A 13693-nucleotide genomic window follows, 5' to 3' on the forward strand; every position below is an offset into this window, starting at 1 on the left:
TCGCCGCCCTGCGCGCCCCGGAGCGGCCCCGCTGCGCCCTCTCCGGGGTGGCCCGGACGGAGGACGGCTCGGCCCCCTACGCGTGGCCGCCGGCCGCCGGCTTCCCCCCCGGCCCCGGCTTCGAGGGCTTCCCGCCCGGCCAGCCCGGCGGGGCCGAGCCCGGCCCGTTCGCGGGGAGCGCCGCCGGCCCCTTCCCGCCGGCCCGCGCCTTCTGCGGGCAGTACTCGCCCGTGTCGGACGCCGAGGACACCAGCGGCTACTCGGAGTCGGGCTCGGAGTGGGAGGAGAACGCGCTCGGCGCCTTCCGCGCCCTCTGAGCGCCGCCGCGGCGGGACCGGCCGGGCCGGCTCAAGGCTCCCGCCGGACCCGTCCCGCTGCTCGGGCGGGGAGCAGCCACATCGCGCTACCTCACTGCTGCTCTGCCACTGTTGCACTTTATCCGGTAGTAACGGATTGTACCTATTTATTTAAGAAAGATACGGGTCGGCTCCATCAGCTGAGGGCATCTTTTTACACTGTATTTAAGCTTTCTTGTATCATGTTTAGTGTATCTATTTAACCTTCTTTAGGCAAAAAGCTAACCCAAATCCACTGTGTTTTGGGGGTGGGGGTTGGTCTTAAAAAAAGAGTGATGGTCTGTTGGGGTTCTTTGACCAAGAAAATAAAGGTTTACATTTTTGATCTGTTTGTGTGTGTACCTGGGGTTTCTTACCTTGGCTGATGGTGGGGTAGAGAAGCAGAGATATCCCAGCTGCAGGTTCTCCTCCCAGGTCCTGGAGAGCTACGGGTGCAGTTCAGATGTTGATAAGAGACCTAAGGGGCCCGAAGGACAGGTTACAGAAAGTGCCTTAAACTTCCTCTGTCAGTGTTTGCCTTAAATCTGCCCTAAACAAACACCCGCATGCCTAAATGAAAATGGAAATCTCTGGCCTAAGTAATACAAATCCCCAAATCGCAAATGCTCAGACAAAAGTCTCCAGTCTGCCACTTATGCCAAGGATAATGTTAAACTAAGAGAAATGGGAGTATTTTGTGGACACTGTAAGGGTGCTTTAGCTGCAGGCAGGGAGCTCAGAAGCTGTTCACAGGATCACTCGTGGGCTGAATGGCTCTGCACTGAGAATGGCAAAATCACTAACAACAGAAGCCTCTCCTCTAATTCAATTTATTGGGAAAGGATACATTACTCTGTACGTATTTTGAGCATAAGGCCAATTCTTCCTGCTTACACAATAGTACTTCAGAGCCTAGCACAGCAAGCTGTAAGTTATAAAGCATCCCAAATGCCAGAAGCAGAGGAAAAATGACCCATGTACTGGTGGCAGAAATACCCTGTATCAGGAATCATGCCCCAGAGAATAAGGTTACCAATGCACAAAATCCCACAGTGCCACCCTGTAACATACCTGTGCTTGTGAGATCTGGGACAGCTGAGCGCTGGTTGGACTGCAAGGTGAAGTGGCATGGCAGGGTTGCTGATTAGTACTCTCCATCAAAAAACCCCCAGAGCTACCCTTGAAAAAAACATGAACCAAAAACCAACCAACCTACCTCAGACATCTGTCCCAAGTGGACTTGGGTGCTGTGCTGGGGATCAGGCAAACCCCAGGAGAGAAGCACTTGCAGGATGAGACAGAAAATGAGACCACAGTTTCTTGGGGGCTCAGGGTAAATTCAAGTTTACTGATTATAATAAATCAAAGTAACTTGTTCTGCAGACTTCATGTATGGTAGTTGCAGTGAGCTCTTGAGACTCCTGCTATGCTTGGGGTACACTCAGCAAAAACATTTCTATTTGTTACTGTCAACAAAATTCAACATTAGCTCTGACCAACACATCAGTACCCAAGGAGAAATGTAGCCTTTCAAAGAAAAGATGTGTATATTCACATTGCCTACATGAGTGGGACAAATGACATGTCAAATTAAATGGCTGATCACAAATGACAGAACTTTCTATGATATACTACTCTCCAATAATTTAAAAAAACCTACAGAAAACATGCTGGAGAGCACATCCACAAGTAAAAACCATTATACCTAGGGAATCAGAGTTGAGACTGGGCTGTGGTGGTTATTGCAGTGTATTCTGTATCCAGTAGGATAAAAGGTTGTCATGAAAAGTAGGTTCCCAAATCCTCTGGTATCTACTAGTGTCTACAACTTGTCTCCCCCTCAGTTTGGGATGTTTGCCATCAACAGGGCCAAATTACCCTCCTGGTGTTTCCTACTGGGAAGTCCTGCTCCTCAAAAGCAGTGAGTGCACGTGCTGAGCTCGAGTCCCAACAGCAGGACAGGATCAGAGCAGAGGGAGCAGCAGGCTCCTGAGTATTGGGGTGCAAGGGGATGGTTCCTTCTTCCTGAGTTAGCTGCAGAGTAGATTACTTGCTGCCTGACTAAGCTTATGTACCTTAAATTAGGCTTTGGCACCTTTCTCTGTTTACATGAAAAGGGTGGTGGGAGAGGACTCCTCTCTGTCTTCTTTATCAGACAGATGGTAACACCACAAAGCAACGAGTGATATAATGACAAAAGCAACTGCAGGGACCACTAGGATGTTCTACTGCATTATGAGAAGTAAGTTTTCCTGGGTAACTCAGCTAAATTACTGTTTATCATTATTTTATAGTATCCCTTGTAAATTTTTACAATACCTTTTAAAACAGCTACTCACCTCATCCTCGTAACATTTCATTTTCAGCAATTAGCTTCTTTTAAAAAAATGACCTGAGACCATCTGCAAAAAATTTTGCGTTTTTGTGAAATATATCAACTCTCATAGGTCAATTTATTCAGTTACAAATTTCATTGAGAATAAAAGATTTATGCATTTCTCTTAATTAACAGAACAAATTTAGCTAAATATAAACTCTGCACTAAAGTTTTGCAGTGGCACAATACCAACACAGAATACAGAAGCATCTTTAAACTATACAAAATTTTAAAATTGAAAATAATCCTGTTTACATATTCTTTATACATTAACATATAAAAGACCTTATTTAGTGAGGCATCTAAAAGAATCAAAAACATCTCTACAGCTATCTCTGAAAATCCATATCTGGAAACAATTCATTACACAGAAGCTTTACAAGACTATTTAAACAAACCAATACACACTTTTTACAAGATTAACATTCCAAAAGGTATAGGCAGGCTATCACTTCTCATTTTTGCAGTTTACCTCACTGGTTATCTTTAATTATAAAAATCTTCATATTTATATATGGTGGGTATTGTTGAATAACCAGTAATCTAATTTAAAACTTGTGCAAAACAAACAAGAATTTGGAAAAACAGTAAGTTTAACCAGTCACTTATATAAAACACCACCTAAAACACTTCTTTTGTTCCGTGTGCAGGGAAAAAGCCATAACCAATCTCTTTCTGGAAAGTTAACAGTTACATTTTTATATTCCTTCATTAGACTCCTTCTATAAGTTATGATAAATTAAGAGTTCCAACAAGACACTGACTGATCGATAGACCTGCCCAACATCCTCCAGTTGACAGCTTATGTTTGCTGGCTGTATGCTGCTGCTGCTTCCTTAGGTCAGGGCTTCCCAAGGGCTGACCTGGCAGCTCTGAAGAGCTACACAGAGGTGTAGCTTTACACATCAAAGACCTGCCATGTGGCTACTAACTCCAGCCATTTCCTCTTCAGCACTTCTAACATACCAGGAGATCCAACAGCAAGAGGTGTGCAGAATGAATCTGAACTTTTAAAAACCAAGTTCAAATGATATGAAAGTATGCTTTCAAGTTTACTATAATCAATGCAATTACTAAGAGATTACCAGTTAGCAAAACTACTGCATGTGAATAACAAATGGAGAAATCTAACGTAACGCTGGCCAGTAATGCTGGTTTCCTTAAGAAGCAGATATAATATATTTAAAAGGGTCCTTTCTGAGAGGTTTTCTCTTCCCTTATCTTCTGGCAGTTATGGTATTTGGTGAAGCCTATAGAAAGGAAGAAGATTTTCCAGAACTGCTTGCTGTACACTTGAAAGGAAGTTTTCAGTCTCTGTTGGTGTTATTGGCTGCAAAAGCATGTAAGTTTCCCATCTGGCTCAGACCACTCTGAATATGTGCAACATGGATCTCAACGTTGTTCTGAAAACAGCTACGGGAAGATAAAAAGAATGAAAGTAAGAAATGCTGAACCCCATATGTAAGAGTTATGTCTGAATATCTCTATAGTGAAAAACCAAGATCTGAGCCTAGCCAGCATAAAAATTCAGATGAATCAGCGAGCAGTACATACAAATGCAACTTGACAGAGAAGTATGAGAAAACACAACTTGCACACACAAGAGTCACTGACTTAAAACACTTAAAGTAATGTTTTAACATGTCCAGAGTTAGTGAACTTAAAATATTATGAAGAGATGCTAAAATGGAAACATCACCCCTTTCTTTCCTGGGTACATCAACCTTCACTTGAATCAATTCCAATATGCAATTTGCAGGGTTGATTATAATGAAGTTTCACTAATGTTTGAGGTTTGGTTTTTTTTTCCTAATGAAAATTGCTATAAAACAGCATTTCTCAATAACTATATTAAAATCAAAAGGCCATCCTACTATATTTGGGAAAAAAATTTAAAAATTCATGTATACAGCCTCCCATTATAATGTAGCAATACAAGTAGTAAGGGTATGAAAAAATACATAGCATTTGGATTTATTTTCTGAATGACATAATTTAACAGCATAAAATGCTTATCACAAATTGCTGGAGGCTGCAGACAAGAATCACGACTCTCTTGCTACCACATTCTTGCTATTTTTATGATGCCTCCTCAGGCAGCTGCTCATGACAACTGCTGAAAAATGGCCCATCAAGACTAGATTGGCCTTTGATCTGGCACAATATGGCTGCTCTTCTGTTTCTTGGCTTAAAATCTTGCCAATGGAAGCTGCTCAGAACCTCTAATTGTCTCATATGCCACCTTTTGATATTTACAGACAAGAGTATGCTAAAGGTATACTGAAATTGTACTGTTCTCTGGTTTAAAATACTTGTATTACTGGTGAGATTTCAAAATCTGACAATGTTCTAAAATAAGATTTAGTCATAAATTACTAAAGAACAAGAAAGTCTAGTTGTTGCTTCATCAATTAAGCACTTTTTACCTTTTTTCTTTAATATGTTACTTCACTGACAGGTTCAAACAGAAAACTACTCATTTCACAATCACTTTAAGAAGCCCCCCTTTTAGATGGGACCCTTCCTGTAAGTAGAAGTTACCAGATTAAACCCCTTAATTATAATCAATGTTCACCTCTAAAATACAGTAAGACCTATCACAAAGCGTGTAATTAGGAATTAAATATTCAAAAAGTAATACCTGATATTTGAGGAGTCTATTGAATTCTTAATGTCATTTAATGAATCTGTTAGTGATTTAAATTCAAAGGAATTCAGATCACCTCCTTCTGCTAGACACTGTAGAAGAAGAAAACAAAAAATGTTCTCACAGTTCAGCACAAAAACTGGCAGAGCTTTAATACTACGTATTGTATGGGAGAAGCTATTTTGTGCAAACTTCTTACCTTAATTTGCAGTAATATTGCTGTAAGTCTAGAGATAAGATCAGTTAAATTTTCACTCTCCACGCAGAGTTGTCCTGTTGACAAGGTATTTGCTTGTCTGACGACCTCCTGAGCTTCCTCTTCACACCTGCGCCTCAGATCCGTGGGCTGGTCAGCCGGCTGGAGGCCCTGGTCAGGAGCAAGCTGCAGGGGTATGAAGGGCAGAAATTCAGAATGAAGATGTCCTTTGCATTTGGTGGAGGTGTGAAATGAGACGATTTCAAAGACAGTTTGTGTGTGTAGAGTACACAGTGTTTTTTCTTTATGGATGTCTACTTGAGAACATGCCACTGGTATCGGGAAAAGTGTTGCTCAAAGGCAGCTCAAATTCCAGAGAAGGAATCCAACACAGCTACCAATAGTTTCATTTCAGTGTGACCCCCACCCACCCCCTATTCCCAGGAAATTCAGTTTTCTAATTAGGTTGAGCAAAAGCACCAAGTACACAGAGATTCCAGCAAAATCTTACCTCATAGCAATACTGTTGAACTTTATGCAAAACTTTATTTAAGTCTTTGTTTAGTTGTTCTAGATCTAGAACAATAGTTGCATATCTCCTCTGAAACTCAATGCCAATTGGCATGGAATAGGATTTCTGTGGAAAACACAAAGCATATCAAAGTTAATCCAATACTAGATTTTGAACTCATCAAAATGAGCTTTTACTTGAAAATAATACTGAAATATTTGAAATCCTGGTGTGAAATAGCAAAATGTTAACATACAAAATATTAAAATGCAGTATTACTATTTAAAACTTCAGATGAAACTGTGTAGGTAACAACCATGCTTTTATTCCCTTCCTGAAGTGCTACAATAATCCATGGTGGTAAATGCTACAGAAAATGACTGTGGTGTGACCTGCTTATTCCTCCAGTAGCTGGGCATGGCTTCTCCCTACTGGCTGAGCAGAAAACTGCTGCCAGCAGAGGAACAGTACAGGACAATATGGCCTCGACCACCTCTGCTGCAGGATGGGAGGCACATTTGGCTAGTAACTTATTGGTCACTTGAGGATGACTCAGTGCTGCACACCTTCTGTTACAGCTAACAGTTCGGCCAAAAAAGAAAGTTACTAGAGTTTATATTTGGTAACAGTATTTTGTAAGCATGATTTTCCAGAAAAAAGAATAAATACCAAAATACAGTACCTTTTTTCTTACACCCTTTTTAGAATACAGCTTGACATTGTTTGGATGATATTTATGAAATTGAAACAAAACATACAATATATTACAAAATTTCCTCTCCAAATTGCCTCTTGCAAGAGAAGCTAGAGGTAGTTCCAGCCACAGGATGAGATACAGGTACCTCCTACAAGCAAAACTTGTAGCTATAGATTTCACACACAAGATAAAGCAAATTGCAAAGTCAAGACCCTCCATAAGGATAATCCTGGTCAAAAACTCAAAAGCTTTGAATTATGAGTTCAGTTCAAAGCTCCCCATTAAACCTAATCACTGAGATGCTGTCCAGGGATTTACAAATCTGAATACCAATTTAACAGTGCATTCAACTAACACCATAATTTTAAAATTCACTGGAAAGTGGCACAAATTTGGCATACTTTCTGCAGCTGTGGAACATAAAAAATCAAATCTTTCAGACCTTCTCCAGTGACCAGTTCCCTTAGAGCAAACTGAACTGCTCCAGCTTAGCTGTGAAAGCTGCAGACAATGATGAATTCCCTGTTGGAGAGGAAAGGCTAAGGGCATTCTATGCTAGTGATGACAAAAGAAATATTTCTCAGCAGCAGCACTACTTCTGACCTGGCACAACCCAAGACCTGGAAACACTGATGAACAGCTAAACTGACAAGAGATGGATGGCTTTCAGTAAAAGGGAGCAGGTAACACCTCTGTCACCAAGGATCTAGATGCTTCTCTGAGACAACCAGCATTACCTTTACCTTGTTTTTATTGCACCTCCTTTCAATTTTTACTTGTTTATCCAAATGTTTACTGGTTTATGTACACAGTAATTTGTTTATAGCCTGCAACTCAGACTAGTACAGGGATGTCAAGAAAAATTAGACAAAAAATGTACAGTTGTATACATTAATAGCTTCTCTGAAGGCATCCCCTGACTCATGTAAATTTATTATTATTGCCAGAAAATAGTGGCCTACATTCAGTACAATTTCTGATTTTGGTCAGTTCCATTTTTTTCTATATTGAATCAGTCATTGACCAGAAGTCTTCACAAAAGGATCACTTTAAACCAAACAGCAGTGGTACTCTAACAATTATCAAATTACAAATGTATGAATTATTACCAAAGTCTGACAATTAAGGTACACCTGAATGAACTCAAAGGACTCAATTTTATTCAAGTTCAGGTATGTTATTGATGTTGAAGTGAACTGGGGTCAGAAAAAGATTCTTGTTCAAAGAAAATATATTTTAAAGGAGAAGCAACACATACTCGGTGGCACAAACACAGATGGGATTGCCAAGGGACAAAGAGGATTAGAAGATGGTCTAAGAATATGGGCCAATAGGAAGGTATCACATCCTCTATTTTTATCAGGACAGCCTTGAGTAGTAATAGGGGTTGCTTTATGATTGCTGGTTTTCAAAGGAAATAGAGCAGAGAAGAATGTTAAAGTATCTCAAAGCCCTTCGCCAGGTTACAATTGAGCTAAAATGTAGCAAATTTAGCATTTATTTCTGTATTTCCTTCCCAGTTGCTTTTTTGCTCTTTCAATTCTGTGGAAGAAGGAGACGAAGAAAAGTAACAATTCAGGTAATTTATGACTTAATAGCTGAGCTAACTTTCAGGTTCTTGCTAGAGGAAGGATACTGTCATTCCTATGGACCTTATCTATGCAAAAGTACGAATATCTCAGAAAAAAGCATTTAAGAAGAGCTGGTAATTTTTCATTATCAGAGTTGCAGGTTGCAATGACATGTTTTAATCTTGCTTCTCTTTGCATCTAGTTTAGTTACTAACACACAAAATACAAGAAAAATAACGTAGTAACTGAAATGATAACAAGGTTTTGAAGAACAACATCATGGCACAGAAGAAGAAAATTATAGACACAGAGATGGGGCAGTAGGAAGCAGAGTAACAGAATGCACACGATCATTGAAGACACAAGGAGAATTCCATGGAAAAAACCCCAACTGTTTCAAGAAATAAACCAAGTGTTTTCCCTTCTTCTTCTCCACAAACATTTAGCCTAATGTACACTGCAGAGACAGAAGCCTGGATGGATGCTGGCAGAAGGCTGAGACTAAGACCTTTCTCAAGTTAATTTATAGCCATGGGTGGTAGAAGAGCCACTCTTATAATTTTGATTTACGGACTGCTGATTAGATAAAGTTAGCAAGAAAAACTCTTCTGCTGCTGCTGCTAATTACACTGTAGCTGCTGTGGTACTGTAACTTTAAATGCCAGTCAAGGGCACTCAGAGCTTTATACAAAATACACAATTTTTACACAAATATCTCTGAATGAGTAATTGCTTTAACCATCTACCGTCTGCAAAACAGTTTTAGTATAAATGTCTTACCATATAAACTTGTACTCCAAATTCTCAAGGTACAGAGTATTTCCTTACTTTATGTGTTAACTGACACGTGCTACCCTGACATAACACGAATCAGTTTCCAAAGCACAGTTCTTTCAAAGGAGAATCATATTTGAAACAACTGATCTCTCTGACTTGTCTTTAAAAATAATAAAGACATTTCATGTAATAAAAAGAAACAAAATACAGATTTTATTTAGACTACACTCCTTATTTGCATTAGCTGTTAAAGCACATCCTGTTTTAATAACAAAAAAGAGAACATTCTCACCAGCTTTTCTGCTTCCGTGTTCATCTCTCTCAATTGTTTGATGTGTTCCTTCTTAATCATAAGGATTTTCGATAACCTGGTCTAAAACAAAGGAACTATTTTTAGAAAGAATAGGTCCTTAAGCAGTTTTGAAATGCCATAGAAATTCAAGATAAAGAAAACATACCTGTTTCTTTCATAATTTAAAATGTATTTCTCACTTGTTGATCAAGTTAAGAAGCAGAAATAAAAATTAATTAAAATTAAATGATGGAATTTCCAGAGATTTTTAAACCTATTCCAAGTGCCCTAAATTTATGAGTGCTAAAATCCATTAGCTGAAATTTCCTATAGGAAGACTAACATGATTTATGGCCAGCTAGAGGCTGAAGAACTTTTTTTTTTTAATAGGCTGAAGGAGAGTGAAGTGTGTTATGGTCATGATACTACAATTAGTATCACTCACCTTACTGCACCTTTTTTCCCACACAGTTCTCAGCTGTGCCCTCCACCGAGCACCAGCCCTTTGTGCAAACTCCTGCAGTTAACCCTGGTATAGAGATTGGATCTATTTTGTACAGAATAACTCTGGGCTTTCCATTTCCCTCTTCTGTAATGGGAATACGCTGTGTCTCCTGCCCTGGGGACCTAGCAGGCTGAGGTGGAAACCACTGGGAGCACCTTCAACATACTCATCACTCCCAAAACTATTCATACTCTAGGGCCCTGAGAGAAATCCTAGCTTCACTACAACCAGCAACACTTTTATTACTGGAGTACACAGAGCAAAAAAAGTTCAGGTTTTATAAATTCCAGAGGGGTTAACTGCATCCTAGCAGTGAAACACGTGACTGGGAGAAATAGGAACTCATAGTTCAACACACATCTGATTTATATATAATCACTTTTGTGATTTTTAAGTTCAGTGTTAATGCAGCCAGGTTGCTTGCCCCCACAAATTGTAATTAGAAAATTGTTCCAGGATCTCTTGCAGCTAATGAGGAGTAGTCTGGGAATTTCCATGCTAAATGCATTCTTTTTCACTTCATAGCAATTTGTTCAGAACTGCCAAACAGTCAAAGCTGTTTTTCAGCTAAATATAGTGTTCCCTCCTTGTATTTATCCCTGTTTATTCAGAGACAATAAAATCATCTCTTCTCCACTGTTCTTCCACCAGACTAAGCACAATCCAAGCCTTTTCAGACTCCCTTAAAGGGCTCTTCACCTAAACTTTTGTGGTCCTTTTTGTATCTTTTTCCATTCACTGCCATCTTTCCTGTGTGTGAGCACAGGAAGCCTGTAACAGTATTCTGAATGACACACCAGGAAACTAAACCTGTAAAATGGCATCAGTACTTCTCTCTTTCTTCTCCAAATATTTTGCCAGATGCATCTTATGAAAAGCCATGGCCAGAGGCACAGAGGCAACACTGCATGGGTTATCAGCCTCCCAATTCCAGCCGCTCACTTCTGTCCTTGTGCAGTCCCCCAGTGACAGCACTTGCATTTTTGCTCTTTGCATTTCGCATGAAGAACCCAATCACAGAAGAGATAATGACAAAAAAATTCAGAAGGGGCAAGAAAGAAAAGGTTTATAATTGTTACTGTGAGCTGGATTGCCTCTTTAATCTAGTTTTTAACACACCACACAAGTGCTCATGTTGCCAATAAAACAAAAGCACTGTACACCATCTGCCACTGCTGCCAAAAAGTTCCTTATCAAGCTCTGCTGTCATCAACATCCAGCAACTGCCACATTCTTCTCCTTCATGAAGTTGATGAGTCCCCAAATTAATGCAGAATACATAAATTGTTCCCCGAATTTGCAAGGCATTTGATTCTTAACTTCTACTTTGACGTGCAGACACATGTGAGGATGCACAGTGCTAGTTCTCCATTTGATGAGCTTGGATTTTCTATTCTATTCATCCTACTCCAAGATATATTCCAGTGATCAGGATAATCTGATTCTGAGGATTTTCACTGTATCTATCATGTCCACCAACTTTCTCTCAGGGGTACATTTTATTACATAGACCTCCATTTTCATCTGCCAGTGAATGCTATAATTCAGTTCAGCCCTATTTGTCTTGAGAAATTCTTGCCTAACAACTCTATTTTCACCATAACTCATCCTGTTTACTGTTACAATTTATAGTTCTCAATAAACTGGAAACAAGTTTTTAGTACAATGCTTTTCCGCATTAAAAGGAATGAAGGGACAACCCAACCAGAATGTTTAGATTTTCACTTCTGATTTCATTTGTTAGTCATCAAATACGAGCATTTCAAAATGTAGCGTGTGATAACTTACTATGCAATATTTTCAAAATTTTCATAAGGAGAAAACAGCCAAAAACCGAGTGCCCATTTTCAGATTGTTCCTCGTGCATTTAAGTTGGGAAGATCCCTCCTCTCCCCCCGTGCAGACACGGGGTCACTGCGGTGCCCGTGCTGCATCACCACACTCCCTCTGCCGGGCATGCAGCGACCCTGCCAACATCTGCTTTGTCCTACAGTGCTGCCTTCCCATCGAATTCTTCACCCCGAAACAAAAAAGGAAGCAGGGAGGAAGGAAAATAAAAAAAGCTGTAGCTGAATACTTGAAAAAACGTCCTCCAAATTTAAATACTGTCTAGAATGTACAAATGCAATATATCGATTCTGACCTGCCATATAGCATACGAAATACGTAAGGATACATCACATAATGAATTAAGCATGAAAGATTAAAAAAAAAAATTACTCATTTATTGCTGACTTTATTCTTAATATCATGTTAATTTTTGAGCCAGTCTTCTAATGCATCAGTCCACAGTCTCAGATGTCAAACTGTAACATGTAGTAATAAATATAAAGATTTAGAAAAACTAAGACAGTGTAGAACAATGATTAAAATAGTTGTTACAAGTTCCAATGTCTGCTTAAAACTTGAAGTTTATTTGTCATTGTATGTATGTGATTTTGGATTCACTTCCTCTTCTTCCAAATTAATTTCAGATAAGAGAAATAAAGGGCTGGGTTGAAACCTTATTTGAGGTGTGCTCTGTATTTTCTCTTTTGTCCAAAATTCTTCCCATAAAATGGTTTCTTTGTGGTCTTATAAATAACAGCCTGGCAATAGTTTTTGAGAAAGTTTTCTTGGAATCAAACTGTTTTTGACCATTAATTTATGAATCAAAATTAAATGAGAAAAAGGGATTTGACTTTTTTTAAGCACCAATCTATCAGAAAGGCTAAAAAAACCATCCTGAGCAGCAACCCTTAATATAAAAATACATCTGGACTGGTGAATACAGCACAATCAATAATCAGCATTCACCAGTCTCATGTATTGTACAACATCAAATTTCAGTACCTCCTAAAACTTCTAATTAAAAATTGATTATTAAAAAAAAAAGCTTCAAGTCCTTCAATAAATGTTTAAGCCCTGTGATTCTTTGTCATTGCTCAAATAGACAAACACCAAAAATCTGTGGATTGATTTTATTCAAAGCATTCTGAAAATCTTCAAGAAAGAATAAATATTAATGTGGTATCTTTGTAAAATGCCACCATTTGCAAGAGGCGTATACTTGTAAAACTCAGATTTCCTTACACTGAGTAGTAACATACAACCACATGTGACTGACAAATCACACATTTTCATATTTAAAATGCAGAAACAATATCATCAACAGGTAAATTTGATGTACTAAGTGGATGTAAAGCTCAATACACCTTAGTTACCGAGTCTCACTGATCATAGTCCGTGACTCAAACGGGACAGCTGCAGATACAGTTGTCATACACAACTGTGTACAGCTGAAATACACAAAAGACTGTATCTTTTGTGTATTTCAATTTTACCATAATTAATCTTATAGCAACTACATCTATTTTAAATTTTCTTAGGTATGCTAGATGCCATGCCACCTTTTTCAAAATCAGCTTCGTACAAGTTTCCTTTAAAAAAGCTGAATAGATGATACTGTCAAACAAAATTCATTATGTGGAATGGCCCAAATGTTAGCGTGTCATGTGAGCTTCTGACACAAATTTATTCATTTGACCAATTACACAGACTTTAAAATCTGAGAGGCATTTTATTTCTCAGTTCTTAATATTTTAAACATGAATCATTCCAATCTCCTTTGGCATGTTCAAAACTGCTTTCCTTGTTAAAGACTTCAATCACTGATCTTAAGCTAAGCCAACATGAGCAATTACATTCCTCCACCATCCTGGAAAATGCTCCAATGTGTTTTAATATTCAGTGAGCCTCAGCTTCCTAACATTACTTGGCTGTGCTCTTCTGAACTAGTACACAAA

At 38.9% G+C, this 13693-nt stretch overlaps 2 protein-coding genes across 2 annotated transcripts in view; one reads left to right on the forward strand and one right to left on the reverse strand.

Annotated features, from left to right (window-relative positions):
- Positions 1 to 444, forward strand: part of MIXL1 (Mix paired-like homeobox) — an 844-nt gene extending 400 nt beyond the window's left edge. The window contains exon 1 of the mRNA XM_041474082.1: positions 1 to 444. This exon is cut by the window's left edge and continues 400 nt beyond it. Within this exon, the coding sequence (XP_041330016.1) occupies positions 1 to 317 (317 nt within the window). The 3' untranslated portion in view covers positions 318 to 444.
- A 2307-nt stretch (positions 445 to 2751) lies between these two features.
- The window catches only part of LIN9 (lin-9 DREAM MuvB core complex component), a 39235-nt gene continuing 28293 nt past the window's right edge, over positions 2752 to 13693 (reverse strand). The window contains exons 11-15 of the mRNA XM_041474132.1: positions 9404 to 9484; positions 6067 to 6192; positions 5559 to 5741; positions 5354 to 5451; positions 2752 to 4125 (exon numbers count right to left, since the gene is read on the reverse strand). Of these exons, the coding sequence (XP_041330066.1) occupies positions 4020 to 4125; positions 5354 to 5451; positions 5559 to 5741; positions 6067 to 6192; positions 9404 to 9484 (594 nt within the window). The 3' untranslated portion in view covers positions 2752 to 4019. The remainder of the gene's footprint in view (positions 4126 to 5353; positions 5452 to 5558; positions 5742 to 6066; positions 6193 to 9403; positions 9485 to 13693) is intronic.

Source organism: Pyrgilauda ruficollis, unplaced genomic scaffold (genome assembly GCF_017590135.1).
Source record: "Pyrgilauda ruficollis isolate IOZ18807 unplaced genomic scaffold, ASM1759013v1 scaffold31, whole genome shotgun sequence".
NCBI classification, from domain to species: Eukaryota; Metazoa; Chordata; class Aves; order Passeriformes; family Passeridae; genus Pyrgilauda; species Pyrgilauda ruficollis.